General features: G+C 40.0%; 1 protein-coding gene across 1 annotated transcript in view; it reads right to left on the bottom strand.

Annotated features, from left to right (window-relative positions):
* Positions 1-20,463, bottom strand: part of cntnap2a (contactin associated protein 2a) — a 329,832-nt gene that overhangs the window by 170,410 nt on the left and 138,959 nt on the right. Inside the window, exon 4 of the mRNA XM_073488060.1 lies at positions 7,677-7,870. Within this exon, the coding sequence (XP_073344161.1) occupies positions 7,677-7,870 (194 nt within the window). The remainder of the gene's footprint in view (positions 1-7,676; positions 7,871-20,463) is intronic.

The raw sequence follows: 20,463 nt of genomic DNA, 5'->3' as shown, positions 1-20,463 counted from the left end.
CTTATCTTTGGACCAATTAGTAATCACAGAGAAAATGGGCATTCTAGTCTACTTTGACAGAACAACAATGGCTGTTTGTGTCTCTTGTGTTACTGGCAAAAGCAATCACTTAACATTTAAAGAAAATGTTCCTTTTATAGTGCATTTATTATGACAACAAGGACAGTGTCATTGATGTGAAGCACTACTTAGATAGAACCACTAATGCTGTGCATGTGGTCATCTTGACAACATAGCAGGAGGTTTGGGTGGAATATTGGGCTGAGAGAATTGATTTCCAAATGAGTAAATGACAAGCTATAATTATTCTAACATCTGAGGCTTTTCTTAACAGCAGTTGCACTTGACATGTGGTTACTGGCTGGGTTGTGCAGCTATAATTAGAGCAAAGAAGTTAGCCAAATATTTCGGTTAAACAAAGGGTGCTTGTCTACTACTGTACTCCTGATATTATCACAGCAAAGCTGACACTTCATTGTCCCTTCCACTCACACAAACTTGAGTTATGTTTCAGAAGGAACATGAAAATGGCCTATGTCTTAGTCATGCCAGACCGATTATAAGTGAAGCTTAAAGATATCATTGTGATATGACACTTTCAAGGATTTACACAAGAACATGTCAATGCATAGTACATATGAAGAGACTCTACAGTAGTTGCAATCTGGCTGAGATCTGGAGCACCCCTCCTGATCATTCAATTACAAGCTGACATTAAGCAAGCAGGTGCAGGTTTGCCAGCTAAATGTTTAAGTGAGGTAAAAGGCAGTTAGATTTTTACATCAAAGGGGCCTTCCCAGAAGATTTCGAAATGATGGAGCTATGTACCTATTTCAAGAAAGTGTAATGCAAATGTAATTCTAAGTGCTGTATCGTAACTGGACGTGTTTCAGTTTCTTGAAGACGTTTCACCTCTCATCCCAGAAGCTTCTTCAGTTCTAACTAACTGGAGGGGAGTTGCAGGCTTTTAAACTCTGTGTGGGTGTGTCCTTACAGAATCGTTAAGGACACATGTGAGCTCTGAGTTTCAGAGTCGTTAGGGCCACTTGTGGGTTGTCGACTTAACCAGCCTTCATGTGGGTTGCTAGGGATAGGTGAGCCCAGGGGAGGGAACTCAGTACTGCATTGTAGGTGCAACATTGTGTGTGTAATATTTGCTAAAATAAGCTTGTCATCATCAGAAAAATGATCTTATAGGTCGACTGTGCAAGCAGATTATTACAACCCATATTTACGTTTATTGTTAGGTGGCGACCTTTAGTGGCCATAGTAATTATTACAGCAGCGAAGAAATTCAGGCGACATGGTATAAAGCGTAACTAAGTATGCATAGGGAGGTGGACATGATGGACGATTGGGTCAAACAAACTAAGGACACACACAGGACACCCATCAGGCTGCTGTTCTTGTTCCATGTGAAACCAAAAGTCAGCGGTGAGTTATTTTGACTGAGTAATGTAGTTAACTTATGTCACATACATAATGTAGCGTAAGTTATGTACATAAAGTACATAAGTGCTTGAGTTAAGTAACAAAGTAATTAACCAACTTTTTTTAAACCCAAACCACAATCTTTTTCTAAAACTAAGTAGTTTTGTTGCCTGTACGCTGCAATGGCTACGTCGTTTCTGGGAACGGTCATATGATTCATCTTGGTATGAAGATGTATTGGCTCAAATTGCACAACACCAGCTGCGGCACCCTACAGTAGCCCAATGGTTGAGTCCACTACCATATATATATATGTATATATGTGTGTATATATATATATATATACACATACACACACACATATGTATATATATATATATATATATTAATACCATCACAGGGGACTTCAATTGCCTGCCATACACGTCTTGTCATACCCCTCTCCTCCTATCTCGCCTGACTCTTACACTGTCACTGTCTAATAAAGGCAGAAACGAAGAATACCTTATCATTATAAAGACTTTTTAATCATATTTGCTCTTAATCTTCTATTAAAGTGCCAAAAGACTATAGCCTGAGACTTGTTTAAATTGCAGAACAGTTTCCTGCATCTTTTATCCTCTCTTTTATGAGCACTTTTATACATATATGAAAGAGATTTTGAGCTCCCTTCTTTAGTTTTATTAGTCTTAACATTTTATTCATTTTTCCTCGTCCTTGTCTTTTTTGTTTCTTACATTAATGTACACTTAACTTCCTGGCTTTCCTGATGTAAGCCCCTCTGAATATAAGTGTCAGCCAGATGCCTAGATGTAAATGTATAAGGCACTTGATGTCTTGAATTTAATCAGATGCAGAAACGTGGAGGATGCTTTAAATCTCGGAAAAATCAGTTAAGTTCAAAAGGTCTGCACCGTACTTTAATTTGTTACCTTTTTTTTCAGGACTGACTGAACTATGACTGATTAATAAATTATGCTCCAGGCTTTTAAAAGTGAAAACCAGAGATAGGAAGTAAGTATGTTTCTGTTTTAGGAGACTTGATAGCTGCATTTTAATATATATTTCAGAACTGAAGAAACCTGCTTTGAATTAGAAGTTGGACTTCCTCATTCTTCCCAAAAAGGGAAAGCTGGCACTAAAATACCAGTGAATTTGGAAGTAAACTAGTCTTATAATGTGATGTTGGAATCACATATTTGAGGTAACTGTTATGAGGTCAAATATAGAGCTGTGGCATTAGACACAACAGTGTATGAAGAAGGCAACTGCTACCAGAGCATCATTTAAAATGTGGCATTCTGGTTGTGGTATGATCTTGTGGTGTGGTCTTTTTCTCGGTTTCTCCTAGCCATTAGGTCCAGGTTTTAAAAAATTGTAATAACAACAATAATAATAATACTTTCTACAGAGTAGAAATGGCCTTCTCTCAAGTGGTGAAAATCCTTTTCACAGTCTAGTCTAGAGGACACTGGGAAAGAGTTGATCTTACATGTGAAGATCCAAATAAGTGATATTTAAGTATATGTGTTAGATAAGTAGGCCTGTCAGGGTTATGGGGAACTATAATTCACTTGCCTTATGCCCTGGTTTGTTTGAGTGTGGGCCAAAATGGCTCACAGGCCAGCTGACAAGATAACAGGGCCAGTAATGTGTTTCCAAGCACAGAGGCTTGAAAAATTATTTTGGTCCTATGCCACTGTTAATCTCAAAGATCCTTTTTCTCTGTGATGTTGATTTACGGTTGAAGATTCATTTTATATCTGGTGTTATTCCCCCTATTGAGGGACCTGCTGTTAAGTGCCAAGATATATTGGTGAGTATTAGCAACATCTACTCCTGAATACTGTAATCAGTTCGCTGCATAGGACATCATCATACATTCAGCATTTTTAAAGTCATGCACTATTTCTCCTATCCTGTAGAATTTATGGAAGCATCTAATCTGTGACACCAACACACATGCAGAAAGTGGATGCAATCCAACCCTATGCTGTCTACACACCTCATACTGGTAGAGGCAAACATGACTAGAACATGAAAATGACTTCTTTTCTGAACACACACAATAATATATTACAGTAAGAGAAACCAGTAGGCAGTTTTGAGTTGCCATATTTAAGAAATGTCCTAAGACCAAAAATAACATATAGGGCTATTTGTCATTGGCCCAGTGAGAACCCATTATTACCAAGTCCCCTTTTGATCCTATATCAGCTTAAGATTTGCGACCTTGTCTGTGCTAGTTTATTGGATACATACATTACTGTCAACTGACCTGGTGTACGTGCAGCTTCAAGCTCCACATGAATAAACAGTGTGAGACGGGGCCTGCTGGCATTATCTGAACAAGAGTTATGGTAAACAAGTGTGTGGAAGTAAAACATGACTTAAAATGTTTGCGTTAATTGAGTTTTAATGTGCCGTCAGACAGATAGTGTTCTTTTTGTTTCTGTGCTTTCACATAATTCACTACAAACCACATTTAACTTTTAAAGTTCCCACTGAGATAGACATTAAATCATGATGCTGTTACTGCGGAAATCAAACAGCGACACTAAAAGTTACTAATGACATTAAGCTGATCACTTGAAAGGGTTCCAAGACATACAATTTGATGACAAATAGTTACCCGTCATTGAGTACTCCAATTTTTCGAAGTACCTGTTATGCTGTATTTCTTGCAACTGCCTCTTTTTTATGAGGGAAGGTTTTAGGGATGTGCTTAAATAATTACATTTTTCATTGAGATCATTGTAAGAGGGAAATTAGGCAATATAAAATATTAATTGTTGCATTAAAAAGTACCCTGCAGACTTATCATTCTAAACAAAGTGTCTTCAGTGTTACACATGAGATGATATTACATGTATCATTATGGTCAAACAAACATGTTAAATTCCCTTGGTATCTCCAAAAACATTTGTGAAGCCTTTTTTGAGAGATGTTAACCATAATTCTTTGGATCTGCTCATCATCCTCTCATTCTCTTTTGGCATACTTTTCACAGCACAATACTGACAGCTATTACTAACCTTTATAGCATAGCAGGACTACGTATCAAGCCACCACTGTGGGTCAAATGTGTTTGCAAGGCATTTTTGTGCATCCTGGTAAAACACTATTTAACCAATATGGACCTGCTAATCAACATTTTGCTCTGCAGCGCACTAAAGGTCAAACCTCCACTCTTCATTTACAATAATTGTTAAATAAGAGGTAACAAAATATTGTCTATGCTTAAAAAAATGTTGCATCTTCCATGACAGCCAATGCATGTTATCCATCAGAATGATTATTGTAACTGATTAATTCAAGTTTGCCAGTATTGACAGCCTCTTAGGCATTATCCTCTTGCACTTGGCATTTTAATTGTCACAGCAATTCATCAATGTCATTGTGACTCCTCAGTAGTACATTAGTGAGGCATTAAACAACATTTTTCCCAAATCCAATACTGCAATTGCCAGGACTTTACCAATTATCCTCCCTAGTGAACCAGAGTCACAACAGCTAAGCTAGCATCGACACTGTTGCTTTGACTGAAAGTGGTAGTCTCAGTTTGACAGTGAAAGAGTTAAGTGATCAGTGTGGAGTAACGGCGGGCGGTGATTGGTGGCAAAATGTTCCTGAATAGAACCTTCATGCATAAGAGTGCAGGACAGGTGGTTTTCTCTCTGGGGATCGCTGTGTGAACCTCATCTTGCAGTGAATGGGATTGAGCCGAATGTGATTGAATGGGCTGAAACAGGGTCTGATGGTGGCAGTGTGTGTGCGTGTGTGTGTGTGTGAAACATTAAGTTGGCTTAAGCGCCCCATCATCACCACCCGTCCCCACCCGTCCCTTTGATCAATAGCACTGATAGCTCCAATATTATCACCACTTACACACAAACAGACACACACACACACACACACACACACACACACACACACACACACACACACACACACACACACAGTTACAAAAAAGGTCTATACTTGTGCAGAGGCACATCTGTAGCTTAAGTTAATGCGTGTGTACATGTATGTGTGTGTCCCAAAGTCTCCTCTAAATAAGACAATAGACTGAGAGAAACAAATGGCTCCAGTTTTGCTTGTTACTGCACTGGGGGGTTATTGATGGTGTATGTCCGGCTTAAAATTATTGGCTCTGTATTTTGTTTACATAACCAATATTTAAAATTACACTGGCGATAAATTAAAAAGCAATATATATGTCATACTTCCAGGCAAAATGGAAAAGAAGTTGGCTATAGTTACAAAAACATCCAAGAGATGAATGTGTTTTGTAGTATTTTGCCAAAATATTAGGCAATGAATCAGGGTTAATGGCAGAAGGAAAACACTTCTGAATAAAAAATAATGGGCAAACAATTATGATGTAGCACACAAAAACAACAACTTAATTTACTTTCAACTCCAAAAGATCCATAATTGTCAGTACAACCAATCCTAGCAGTACATAAAGACAGAATAATGATGAAGCCATTACGGGCTGAATGTAGAGCTCGATACCCACAGACAAAAACGTATCGCTACGTGTTCATGTTAAACAAGATTACTCCACTTGACATGCTGGATACTTTCACCCAGTGTGTAGTGTTTTAAAATGTAAGGAAATAGTGAGTTAAAAGCTCTGAATTAAACCTGTCAGGAAACACTTGCTTAGGCTTCGTTAGTTATACAGTAGGTTGTTCATGTTGTGAACTGACTGTACGATGTGATTTTTACCAAGCCCAAGAGAATGAGTTGCTGAGAAGGCAAGCATTGGGCTACACTTTCAATTAAGAACACTAGCAGGAAATTTACCTGCTAGTTTATACTAAAAATGTTCATGATTATTTTACAAGCTTGAGGAAAATGGGATTAGAAAGAGAGAGCCATTTTAATTGCACTGAAACACTGTATTTTACCAGGAACAAATAAAATTAATAAAAATGTGTGCATGTGATAACCAATACTCTTTACATAATTTGATCGAAGGAAACAGTTAAATGTGTCATTTGTAGTTTAAACATATTTTTTTCATTTCTTCCTGATACTGAAAACAAAACCAACTAATTTGATGTTAACAGAACTACAACTTTCAAGAGATGGCAGCCAATAACTGAACAGCCTTGAATCTCTAAGCCTTGAGTAAATCAGCCAGATTAGTAAAAAAGAATCTTCTGCACTGATGACATGTAACTGCTTGATTTCTTTTTGATTTGTCTTGGGGTCAGCTTCTGTTTATTCCATCTGTTTTTAATTGAATCACTATCACACAACACAGCACTCTAACTAATCTAAGTGATATATTTGTAAGTATATATTAGATTTATGAATGATATTGCAGGAGATGTGTAATGGCACTATGAGGTTTCTTTTTCATTTGTGCTGCATACTTCTATGGGAAGTCTGTTTCTGAATCTGTTTTGTTTTCTGAATTTGGTTGTTTCTTTCAGCCTTTTCACTTAAGCTGATAATTTTACATCATACTGATGTTAATGAATGTGCATTGCACCTGATTAATAAAGTGAAGTACACAGGCCTGATGGTCTTTTACAGGAGATGATACCCTGTGGATTCAACACTGTGCCAACGCCTCTGCAAAGATCCTTATGGCAGATGAGAATCAGATGATCTGGGCACAATCAGGAAAGGGCTATTCATCTCTTCTTTCTTCCTCTAGCTAAAAGTATATCACCTGTAGCCCTTCACTATACAGCAATAGTGTATAGTGTGGGCCATTCACCTATTAGCTAATTACAATAATAATATAATAGCTAGGTAATTGTCAGAGGTTCCACTCAAGTGCTTGCCTACAGCGAGGTCACAGAAGTCTGTTCGTTTGGAATAAGTGACATATACAATAAAGAAAGAGACAGATCACATCAATACAAATTCTAGGAATAAAGTGCTCATTGGCTCATTGTATTTTACATATAGAAGCCATCAATGCTTGAATAAGGTCTCTGGTTGAGATGTTATATCAAGTAAAAACTGAGCTAATTAACTGATGAATATTAATGAACCCTGCGCTGTGATGGAGTTTTCCTCCCACACACTAAAAAATAATTAAATTGAGATATGGTTATCTACAATTATCACCCAACAAAAATAGAAAATAAGCCAACTGTAGAGCTCTGTCTTTGATTGTCTTACTGTTTTTAGATACTAGTTTTAGTATCTGATAGCCTGTGGCAATGGCTTATATACACACATACATACACCTACACACACAGACACACATGCTCACTGACCCAAATGTTGCCGTCTTGGTGATATGGTTTCCAGTTCCTTCCTGTGTCACTGTAGAGGAGACGGTACCGCGTTGTCCAATCAGAGCTGCTGTAGCGACCCTGCGTTGCTATGGCGCTCACTTGCTTTCTGGAACCCAGGTCCACCTGTAGCCACTGGTAATGGTCACTGTCCAGAGGTGACCATCCACCTGCACCTGCAGAGTTAGTGACATTTTTAGAATGATTGAGGTGTCAAAGGTTGTTTTCAAATTTCTTACATCCCTTCAACAGTATCTAGCCAGTAGATTTTATGGCTTGCCACATAAATACATACAAGGTGAGAAATGGTAAGAAACATTTTTTCTTCTGTTTGTATTTCTAAAAGGCAAAAACTGCCTGTTGCACATATTGCTGAGTTGCTGCTGCCCACAAGCACAGAGGCAGCACGGTACATCCCTAATGATATTTTACAAAGGGAATGTGGAGTTATAGTCTGTCCCATTGTTAATGGTCAATGTCCAGCAGATATCAGCAGGACATTTGCTTCTGTAATAGCACGGGAGATGTGATATTTTATTAATAGCTTTGCATACAGGGCTGAAGCCTGCTGACTATAAAGTTGTTTCACAAGAATGACGATTACACTCTTCTTCACAATTATAATTACCCACTCTACAACACAGCAGAAACCTCGACTTACAGAGGAGTGGCATTACTGTGTATGACATTTCAGGATGGATCCTGTGATTCAATCCTCTTCATACTGACAGTTACATATGGTTATCTCCACTTATTTCCAGCAAAGCACTGGGTATATGTACATCCTTAAGTGCAGATTAAAGTGGAATGTCCCTCCTGTGGAATGTGCATTCTCATTTTCAGGGCACACATTTGTGTAGCTTTTTTTTTCGTAAGTCTCAAAAATGGACAATAAGAACAGGGTAGACTACTAAGTGAAAATATTTGACCATCCTTTTAACCATTTGAATAGGGTATGGAAGGTATATATCAAGTTGAAGTTTTATGATCTCCTTTACAGGGTAGGTGCAACAAAGTTTGAAAACATTTTTCCAAGGTGAAAAATTGCTTTGAAGAAAATAACCATCTCTGAAAGCATCAAAGAAGAGCGTTTCAATACTATTTTCCCATGGCTACAGTGTCGACTGTTGGAATAGATGGTTGTGTTTATCTCGTAATCCACTCAGTGGCAGTCTGTGTCCTTGTGCTAGCCTGAAACCTCATGGCTCTGTCTATATTTCCAGACAGACACTCATGTGTCCTCCAAAGGTTGCCCCCACTTCACACCTCCAGGTGTCTACCTGAGGCAGGGCCACACTCCCCTGGACCTTGCAGGTTAAATGAGCCTCAGGGTAAATGAGGCAGAAACAAAAGAGCATGGCAACTGCTAGGCAGAAGGCAAAGAAAGACACTGGGCAGGATCCCACTGACCTGATTTCATCTGCTATTAAAATGTAAGAAAAAAAACACAGGCGTGATGCCAGAATTGTATGGAGGCAACTGTGCGAGCAGTCAAACCAGTCTGAGAAATACGAGAAAAAAGCAGACAGAGAGAATAAAACACGAGGAGAGTAGCGCACACTTTTGCATTCACTCACACACACGTGCACGTACACACACACGCATGCACACACACACACACACACACACACACACACACACACACACATTGAAGATGTATCAGTGCAATAAACAGCCGAGCCTGTGACAGAATGCTACTGTGAAATGATTATCGGGAAAAGTGGGTGGTGGATGGACTGCGAACTGGCCATGTCATGGCCGTCTCCTTTGATTCTCTGTGATGGATTTTTTTTTCTAAAGGACACAAATACAGATAAGAATGTGACGGGCTTGAAAGCACAAGTGAAGGAGAGTGACTGATTTAAAAATGACAGGGAGCGAGAGAAGACAGAAACATGGGGACAAAGTAAGAGAAAGGGAGAGAGTCAGATCAAGAAAGTACGATAGAGTCGGAGAAGAGCACCAAGTGTAGTGGAGGAGGCATGAGAGATGATAGTCTTATAATAAAATAGAGGGTGAGGCAGTTTGCGATGTATCCCTCCACGACAAAAATCCTATATCTTATCCAATTACAGAGCCATTACACTCCAGCCCCGGCCTTGACAGATAACCAGGCCAGTATCAGTGGAAACGTCAATACCTCAAAAACCCGTTGCAGCAAAGCCATTCCCTTGGGGGGATAAAACACTATCAAAAGGAGGAGAGGGAGGAGGAAGGGTGAGGAATCGGGTTTGGAAGGGGCGGGGTGATTGTGATAAGTAAACAGATAGTAGAAAATAAAGATTAAGAAAACAAGCAGAGCGGACAATGACCAAGGAAGTGTGACACCACAAACAAGATCAAGGGATAGGCTGTCGGACAGAATCACGTGAAAGTGCGTTTTGAGGGGGTGACAAGAGAGAGGATGCAGAAAAATGGAAACGAGGGAGAGTGTGAGAGATGAATGAGGTGAGGAGAAGAGGGAGTGATGAGAGAGGATTTTATGGCTCTGTAACTGGGGAGGCCAGAGATGAGATAGCATGCGTATGGTATGAAAAAAACAGGACAGATAGGGAGCAATGTAGTTATGGTAAAGACGGTGATAGATGAGGCCAAAAGTGAAGAGGGGAGGAGAAACAGAGCAGAGGGGAAAAGATGAGAAACTTGGGAGAAAAAATAAACGGAACCCATTCGACAGTCAATGGAGAGTTAGATTGCAGGTGGGTCCAAATGGCATGGAACAGAGGGCAAAGATTGGAAAGGTTATGGATGGAGTTCAGAACAATAGAGGAAAGAGAGAGATACATGGTAAGAATATATGTGCAATGTATGGGGCCATAACTGTACATTCTTCTATAATAGTGGTACATTATAGAGGCGGGGATGTTAGCAGAATAAGGATTTCAGTGTCAGCTCATCTGAAGGCTGAGTCTAGATGTGTGGCTCTATTTCTGTACAGCATAGATATATTTTGTCAGTATTTCACATACTTATTTTTGTGAACACATAACCTAAAATCATAATCTCTCAGTAACCAGTAACCAGGTGTGTTGCCTAAACCTAACTACAGACAGGTTGTGAGATATTAAAATTTATGACCACGTACACTAATCCAGTGGATTGAACTGTCGTGATACTACATTGGACATAACCATACAATGTACATTGTCATAACATGGCTTCTTCCTTTTTTATTTGTAACGTTACATCTAATGATGGCTAACAGACATTTTGATGAATGCATAAAATAGTTTTTCTTCTAAATGACTTGATCCACATCCAACTCCCTGCTTCACAATCACACACATTTGCACTGCTAGAGTACAAATACAATTCTCTACTCTTGGTCACTCAGAAACACAAAGCAAGTAGTTGTGGACAGCACACTGTGCGGGGTCGCCTAAACGACCGTTACTGGTTGCTGGGAACCGAATTTCAAACCTCTAATATTCTCTGGCCTGTACTGTATATGCTACAGCCTCAGCGACCACACTCACACCACTAGTGCCTGTTAAAATAGGCATTTGAAACTGAATATTGCATGGCAATCAAAAAACAGAATAGGCTACATTGGTATGTGTCATGACTACACAGTTTCTATCTGTATTCTCCACCTCAGCCTCTTCACACATAACCCGAGGGCCCCCGAATTTCTTGAGAACTTTTGGGATCTTCCATTCATAACCTGTATACCATATGCCCCCTGACTCTCCAGCCTATCCCTGTCACATGAGTCCCACGCCTATCAGCACACTGACACTGGCCCTCGGCCAAATTGGGAATGATGCCATTTGCCTTTGAATATTTCTACCTGTACCTGCATCTTTACCTGAACCTGTACGTATCTGCATCTTGGTCCTGTTAACATGTTACCTCTGTTTGAACCTGCTGTCAGCACCTGTAAGCCAGTTTTACTGCATTATTTCTTGTATGGGTCATTTTATTGAACCTGCTCTAGCTGTGAGTCTGCGTCCTCCCCGTTGCCTCGTAAATAAACGATTACAGTATGGATTTATGGATCACAGTATGTGTTGCTGATGGGAGACATTGGTGAGAATTGTGATGGTGAGAAAATGATCCAGTTGAGTTCAGCTTGTGTACATCTACACTGTATGAGTTTGACGCCTTATCAAATGCACAATAAAACCACGAGAGATGTTTTGCTAACTCTAACTCTGGGTTTTGTAGCACAATCATTGGATCTTTTGTCCTGACAATCCAAAACTAAACATTAGAATTAGAAAAATTGTATGAGTTTATATCGCCATTGCAGTACACCGCTGGATGACGTTGCATGGTGTTGCGTCAAAAGTTGCGCTCAACTTTTTTGACAGACACATCTGCCTCACTTTGACAGAGCCCGACTCGGCAGTGTCACTGAAGTAAATGAGGAGGCCACCTTTTTGAAGAGGTTCTTCTGACATGGCTTAGAGGGTTGAATGAAAGGACAGGGTGATGGTAAGGCAAGAGGGGTTGAAGAGGATGGGTAAAGTAGAAGGCATGTTAAGGTTATAGGGTTACCAGAAGTAACAGATGGGAATAAGAGAAAGATAGATAGATTGCAAAGTCCACAGAGACGTAAAGGTTCAAAAGATCGTGCAAGTGATGGCAAGCATTTGGGAAAGGCGGACTAAAAAAAGCAATGAGTGAAGAGAGCTGTGGCTAAAGAGCTGGATGTTAGAGGTCAGGGGAGGAACAAGGGACAAGAATAAAGGAAGAAAAAGAAGGGACCAGAGAAGTGAGATTGGCAAATGCTGTCAAAGATTGGAGAGGAAGGGAGAGGGCTTGAAAAGAAGAACAGATGAGAGGTGAGAGGGGAGGAGGGGCAGCTTGACAGAGGTTAGGAGGGGGGGTGAAGAGTGATATATATATAAAAAAAAAGAACAGAGGTGCAGTGAAAGGTGAGAGCCGGAGGGAGAAAGGGGAGAAGCGCAAAGAGGTTGACAGAATAGAGTGGGGATGGAGGAGGAGGCTGGCGGTGGGGGAGTGGAAGATGAGAGAGAGTAAGAGAGCGGCAACATCAGCGAAAGAAAAAGGAGGAAAGAAATAGGAGGAGAAAGGGGAGGGGTGGAACGCCGGGGGAATGTCGCTGTTCTCTCACCTGTCACACGCACAGATGTTTGGGGAGGAGAGGAAGAGCAGGAGGAGGATAGGGGAGAGAACAGGGGAGCAGAGAAGGTCAAAGAAACCACCTCTGAGGAAAGAGACGAAGAAAAGGAGAAAGGAAAGATAACACGGAGGAAAAGATCAGGAGATAGAGCTCAGGACAAAGAATTGAGAAGAAGTACAATCCAAGAGAAAGACAGAGAGAATAAAACATTGAAAGGGAAACAGGATAAGAGTAGAGGAGCACTGCCACATAGATTTAGCTCCACTAAAACTGATAAAGGTCCTGAAACTACTGCTGGATAAAATACACTTAGAGCATCCATTTGTGTGTGTTTGTATGTGTTTTGACACTGAGGCATTAAGTGGGGTGAAAAATGAATAAAAAGATTCAAATTGTGATGAAAGATTGGTCATTTAATCCATTAATATGCATTATTTCTTCAGTCTTTAGTCAACCAAAAAAATAAATATTCCCTGCTTCAGCTTTCTAAATGTTAAGTTGTGGTGCTCTCTCCTGTTTCATATACAGTACGTAATTGTAAATTAAAAACTTGGACGTTTTGGACTGTTGATCAATAACAAAAGCATGTTGAAGAGGCACAATGGCATCTGAACATTAATGGATCAATAAAAAAAAATAAAAAAACATACAGATTAATTAATAAAAGCCCCAGTCAGACAGATCGAACATCCTTTAATGAACATAAAAAGAGACAAAAAAATGCAATCAGATTTTAGCACACCAGGGAAATTCGCTGATATTGATGATATATCTTAGCAATTCATCAGTCCATTCTGCAATGGCTTAACATCTGTCTGTAAGGAACAGCTTTATCCCCTATGTCTACATTATATCCTTATAATGCATTTAAATTGGGGCCAGTTCCTGTGGCAATGCTGATGCTGGCATTTCCAAAGAACAGCATGTTAGAAATCAGATTAATCTGCTACCTGAAAGCTACCCTGGTGAAACTGTCTCTGTGCGATGCCCTTCACAGGTGTGCACTGGCCAAATGTAATTCACACAGAGAGGCTCCTTCTGAGATAAAAGAAGCCAACGGAGGCCGAAAAACATGCCTGGTTTTTCTCCACGCTTGCAAAACAAGGTTCAGGCTATCTGCGATGACACAGATAACCCTGTATTGTAGCAGTGGTAGCAGCAGTGGCAGTACAGTCAGAATCAGACCGATATTTGTACTGATTATGACCATAAATATTCTTACATACAAGCATAAGGATAAATGTATATGTGCATATTTGTATGTGCGCACACACAGACACAAAAATGCACGCACACACTCGCACACACACGCACACACACACAGGTGGTGAAACAGTTTTTATCGCTTGCTTATTTTTTCAGTGGCATAAAGGCAGTATCTGTAGACTGCAAACAAAGTGCCAATAGAAAGTTAGTTATTGCCCATTTTTCATGAAAAACCACAACAATGAAAACAGTTAAAGCCACAAAAAGTCATCTTGGGAATGTGGTGGGCATAGATAAATGTACCAACAGTAATGTGCTGACTAAAGAAAGGCAGGGGAACATAATGGAGAGAAAATCAAACGTGGGAGTGCCCGCTGGGAACTATAGCCAAAAACGGCTGTCTTTTGTAACCGTCAACCAATGCAATCTATGTGGATATATTTCTCGTATCACATCGCTCACATCTCAATTCAAACTGTCTGAGGAAGCCTCAGCTACATGTCATTAGACTAGACCACAAGCAAAGATATGAAAGCTCCCTATGGTTGCTTTGAACGTGAATCAAACACTGTTCCACTGTCTCAGCAATTCTCACCCCCGTCTCTTCTCTGCTCTGTTCAGGCTGTCAAGTTGACTTCCTCTGTTGTTCTTAGTAGAGATAGCGATGATCACAGCTCACCTAATTGGACAAGTCACAGGGTTGTCCATCGCTCTTGGCCAGTGAACATGAAAACATGCATTAAGTACAGTATGTGCTTATAATCTGTGGACAGTAAAAATCTGAACTGAAGTTTGAACATCTCAGCATGTGTGTGTGATGATGACAAAAAATGTTTCAACTTCTACAGCCCAGCAGGGAAATGGAAAAATATGTGGTTTAATTCAACTGTCTGCCTGGGTAAATGGCTTTTACAGCACTGATGGTAGAAAATGAGTCAGACTAAGAGAAGAAAAGAGTAAACAGTGGAGAAAAGCACAAGGAGCAAGTGAGCAACTCCGAGCAGAACAGGAACAAAAGAGGGATCGAACAAGTGTAAGTGACTCAGAGAGTACAAAAAAGGAGATCAAGACTCATAAAACACATGAGTAAAGACCCAAGTTCCGAGAGTGGGTAATGGAGGCATAGTGAGAATTTGGACGAGAGCTTCCGGTGACAGGCGTGACACACAAATAAAAGTGACATCGGCAAAGCCGAGCATCAAACAAGAAAACATCTCTCCTCTGTCCTACTCTCAGTGTGGGAGTGTGTGTGGGTGGGAGCGCACACAAAACAGAATTTTGTTTCCGTGCATGCTGGTTTAAACACTTTCCTTGTCTGCCTTTACGTTTGTTTGCTCCAGCACCCAAGAGAACATGTGGGAGCATGTTTATCAAAGTTGCTGTTTTTCCACACAAAACCACATTAACAGAAAGTATAACATTTTAATTAATTAAAATGTTATGTCGCCAGAAAAAGGGAGAAGAGAAAAAACAGCTGGTTAGCCCTCTGCTAGTACTTCATCTTTCTGTCATGGAGCAAAGGGAGTGGATGGAGACAGAGTAATTTAATTAGTAGCGGACCGCCATTATCGATGGATGACTGCGACGGCTAGAGACATCAAACAACTTTGCCAGATGACAGAGAGTGAAATGCAATGCATGAAGAAGGAGGGAGAATCTGGTTAATTGTGCAGCAAGTCAGAGCACAATTGTACTGCAGCACTGTGACATATCGCGTCTGAATATGAAGGGAATACAGTGCAACTTCTTAAAACTTTAGAAAAACTTTGAAAAGTATGTATCAGGGTGAGAATGTGAGAGAAGAAAAAAAATAGATAATGAGGTCTGGGAAGAAAGAAAGGGGACAGGCTGAGAAAATGGAGTGTGGGATTGAGAACGTTACTGTAGAAAATAGAAAGTGTATGGAGAGAAAATGAGATGGAGAGGGAGAAAGGGGAGACAAGGATGTGACGGAGGGTAGAGAGGAACGAGGCAGAGCAGAGTACAGAGAAACACAGAGGAAGAGGGATAAGCTGAGAGAGAGAGGAGGAGAAAAGAAAATGGAATATAAAGATCAGTGGCCACGTGATTGTGATTAGAAGCCCAATCTCATGCTTGGCCACGTCTGCACAGCGCGGCAACGTGCATGCATACACACATGCCTTCAGGGATATCCACGCACACACCATCAGTTCACCAAATGCTCTCTGACTTTCTTCACAAATAGAAGGTGTTCATTGTTCTCCTATGTGCCCAAAGCCCAAATCATTTTTTGACAAGTTTTCTATGTGAATGAAGGCTATGTCAAACAGCTCATTCACATCAGTTTCCATGGTAGATCCAGAGGTAAAAAGATGCACCTGCATGAACATTTGATTGATACCTTTCTTTGTATGATTAAGACTTGAGACCCCACTGTAAAATTTGAAGCCGACTTTCAGTATTTGCACAATTTTGGCTAATATTTCAACCACACACAACTTACCATTTATCATTTACAGTTTATCACCAAATCAAAAATTCATAATTGTCCTCTTATCTGTAGTGCTATTCATCCATCTGGATTGTTTTGTTGCAAACAGCTGAGTTTTGGAGTGATATCAGCTGCAGAGATATCTTATGATAACTAGAAAGAGACATTAGTGTAAAGTTTTTCAAAAGTATTTTTTGCCACTTTAAGGCAAATGTCAAATCTAGTTTCATCTTATTCTAGAGAAGGCAGACATCTCTACGGCCAATACTGCCAAACTCGGCATCTCACACCAAGACAATCTAGATGGATAAATAGAAAAAAAGGTAACTGTATTAACTGAGTACGATTATGCATTTTTGATTTGGGGTGAACTGTCCTTTTTTCTGTCTCTCACTAATCTTCACATCATTATTCTTTTTGTCTGTCCTCACCCTTTCAAGAACCTTTCTTTCACTCTCTCCATGTCTTCCATTCCTCTCGTCTCCTCTTTCCACTTCATTAAATCCCCTCCTCTCTCCTTTGCCATCACCCTCTCCACGCTTCTTGTACTTTAACCTGTATCCACAGGGCATCTGTCTTCAGCTGGCTGGACTGAACACAGCCTTGTAAGAGGTGCAGATCACGGCTCGTGTGGTTGCTATGTGACTGCTACAAACCATTTGGAGCTCATCACTGTTTTGTCAAAAGTTAAAGAATATTCTTTCAAACTTTTCTGGCATATAGCCTTATTTTTAGGGCCAGAGTTGTCAAAGTGAATTTGTCTTATTTTTACGGTCTGGTCTTAAAGGGGCATTCCAACATTTTAGATTCCAATGTCAATTTACTTGTCATAGGAAGTATTACTCAGCCAAAGACGACAGTTGTCTAATATCCTCTGTGGCTTAGGAGGAGCTATGCCAAGTCAGAAAATCTAAGGAAGAAACTAATCCCTCACAAATTTTGGGGGCTTGGAGTTTGACAGATGTGGGCGTTTACCAGACACATAAGGTCTAGAGATACAATTTGGTTGCATCAATGAAATTGCTTTTACACACAAGAGACTACAAGTAAAATATCTTATCTTTTGTAGCATTATTTTTTGTTAAGCTGTCTCGCAGGTCCCCCAGCCACAAGCCTACAGTAGTGATCCTATTTGGTTGAGAGTTTGACATGACATATGAGTAAAAAAAAATCCTTTTTTTACTTTGTTTTAACTGTCATCTCATCTCTTTCTGTCTTCCTCCCTCTCTCTCTCTCCAAATACACCCAAGGCATTTGGCTGCAAGGTAGTGGGCTCACCTTCCCCTCTGTCTGACACTCTTGAGATGTGCAGGGTCTCATACAAGAACCAGCAGCAAGGAGAGACAGTGAGGGGGTGGGAGAATGTAGATTTGAGGGAGAGCAGAGGAAGAGTCATCATCATGAGAGAGAAGAATAAGGGTCGAGGAATGATTGAATGAAAATGGAGAGAAGGGGAGAAGATGAACGAGAGGGAACAAGTGGACAGAGGGAGGTGGAGGTGAAAAAAGAAGAAATGGTGGAAACGAGAGGGTAAAAAAGGGGAGACTGAGACGGATGGTTTGAAGGAGATATTAACAGATGTAGAGAGGCTCAAAGAGAGATTGAGTGGAGAGAGGCACAGAGACAAATACAGAATCTTTCTCAGTTTCTTCGGTCTTTAAAACCCAGAGGCAGAAACTGATTTATCCTACTACAAAAATAATAATGGGAATAAACATCTAGCTCATACTGCTAATGTAATGATAGACTACAGCAACTGACATCAGTTTGAGCTGGTCTTAAATGAGATGCCATGATCTAATTTAAGAAATAACGTTGCATACAGTAACAGCTTGTGGCGAATGTTGTTTTGCAAAGAAATAAAAAAGACATTTAGCATTATGACGATGAGCCTGTTGATAAAGAATGCGCCCCAGACCTGGGGCATTTAGTGAGCTCCCTCTTCCAAACAAAAACTTAAATCAAGCATTGAGCACAGGCTTATTCCTGGCATTTATTCAAACATGCACATAAACATACTTTCTTATATAACAAACTCATATCAAATACACATGCTCATATTTACACTCACATATATGGATGGAGAACACAGTAGTGGACTTTCCATCTAATTGTCAAGCAAATTTGAAGTGAACCTTTGAAATGTCGCTAAAACAGTACAAACAGGGAAATGTGAATTAGATTGTTTCTATCAATCAGTTTAGAGTGAATCAAAGCGGCTAAGCAAACAGTTGATCTGTCATGTGAGATAGATATTCGCTACATAACAGCTTATTCAGAAAAGGTGTTTCCAATGCCCAATGAGAGTAAACTCTCTTTTAAAAAAGGCCAGAACACCTTCAACCAGCGTATAACTTTTTTTGATATTGAGAATACTTTTTGGCTTTTTGGCCTTCAATTGGCTAGAATTTGGTGCCTCCATTGGTTGCGTTGGTTATGACTTGGTATGAGGAGTGAGATTGGCTAAGATTAGGGGAAGAATATCAGGCTAAGCCAATCAGAGAAGGAGTACGGTGGATCATGCCTTTTTACTATCCTCAGAAAAAAAAGTATTGCACACTGGATGGAAACACAGGGAGGGTACCAGGGCCCTGATGCTTTTCTGGCATACATCAGATAGCTGACTGCTGGAAAATCGTTATAGCATCATTTTACCTCACTCTTTCACGCACACACAGGAACGTGCACCAGAGATGGATATACATACAGATACACACACTCTAACACACACATGCCTATGGCCTAAAACTCTAATAGCTGTCAGCTTGCACAACACAAGCTTAATATGAGTGGTGTGTCCCATTGATTTTGTGCCTCCCCTGTTTCATAGCAGTGGGAGATTGGAGAAGATTGGCTTCTCAGCGCACACTCATGCCACTGATGGCACATTTGGCTGCCAAATGTAGCTGCTTGGAGGGACTCCTCCTTATGGTATATCTGTGTGGGCATGAGGTTGCGAGCCTGTGTTCTTGTGAATGTGTGTGTTGAAAGTGAGCAGTTCCATGCTGCTGCTGCCGTATTGCTTTTATGAATAAATGTACAATTTTGTTTTTATCAACGCAAATATTTTTAAGATGCTTGTGAATGTATGGGTATTGAACGTGTGGTCTTGTTCTTCATGCCTTATAGTTTTTGAGAACGTGTACATCGACATATACAAGCTTGATTGTTTGTTCACTGGTTTTCTCATTCAGTGTGTGCTGTTTGTCTGCAAATGTTTCACTGACATTCTAAACATGTGCAGTATGTACATTTGTTATGCTTGTTTGTTTGCATGTGAATGCTTATTTATGATGTGTGTGCATTTGTGCTCTATAATGTTTTCTTTTTCTACATTCTATGTTAGAAACTGACATGAAAATAAAATTGCTGATTTCCGTTCTTGGCAGCATTTTCATTCACGGCAGATAGAATGAGATTTGATCTTATGAATAGAAAAGCTGATTTAATGAAAAATTTCTAATCCTAGTGGAAAAAGTTTTCTTAGGAAGTAACCTAATCATCCCTTCTCTGCCTTTTCATTTCCCCTCTAATTTTATATTCCACCCTTGTCATATGCTCTATGCTAACGAGGTGATGACCTCATCATCTCAGCACAGTGTCATTCTCTAGAGGACACAAAGACATAGAGGATGAGCTAAAACTTTATATCCTTCTCCCTTATTTCCCTCGCTACTTTGACATTTGGCCCAGTATGTATCCATTTTGGGAGACTTACCATTAAGTCAACATCTAATAGAGTTTGTCAATTAGTTGCTTTTCATAGTTATGACCCAGACTGTCATCGAATGTCCTTTGGATCACTGAAAATTGGAGATGTGTGAGAACTAGGTCTCGCTAGACATGCCTGGCTCCTAATTACAAGTCAAAACTGGCAGGTAGCGAAAGAGAGAGAGAGCTGAGTAGTTCTTTTTTTGGTAGTAAGATTATCCACTGCTGAAAAGTTCAGAAAGAGAAAATGTCTATGGACATATTCAGGCCAAAGGTTTTTAACCATAGTGCTTTTAGATTTTGGAGGTTAG

The sequence above is a fragment of the Pagrus major genome, chromosome 19, assembly GCF_040436345.1.
Source record: "Pagrus major chromosome 19, Pma_NU_1.0".
In the NCBI taxonomy this organism is placed as follows: domain Eukaryota; kingdom Metazoa; phylum Chordata; class Actinopteri; order Spariformes; family Sparidae; genus Pagrus; species Pagrus major.
Note: the sequence above shows the minus strand (reverse complement) of the source record. Positions and strands in the feature narration are given on the sequence as shown.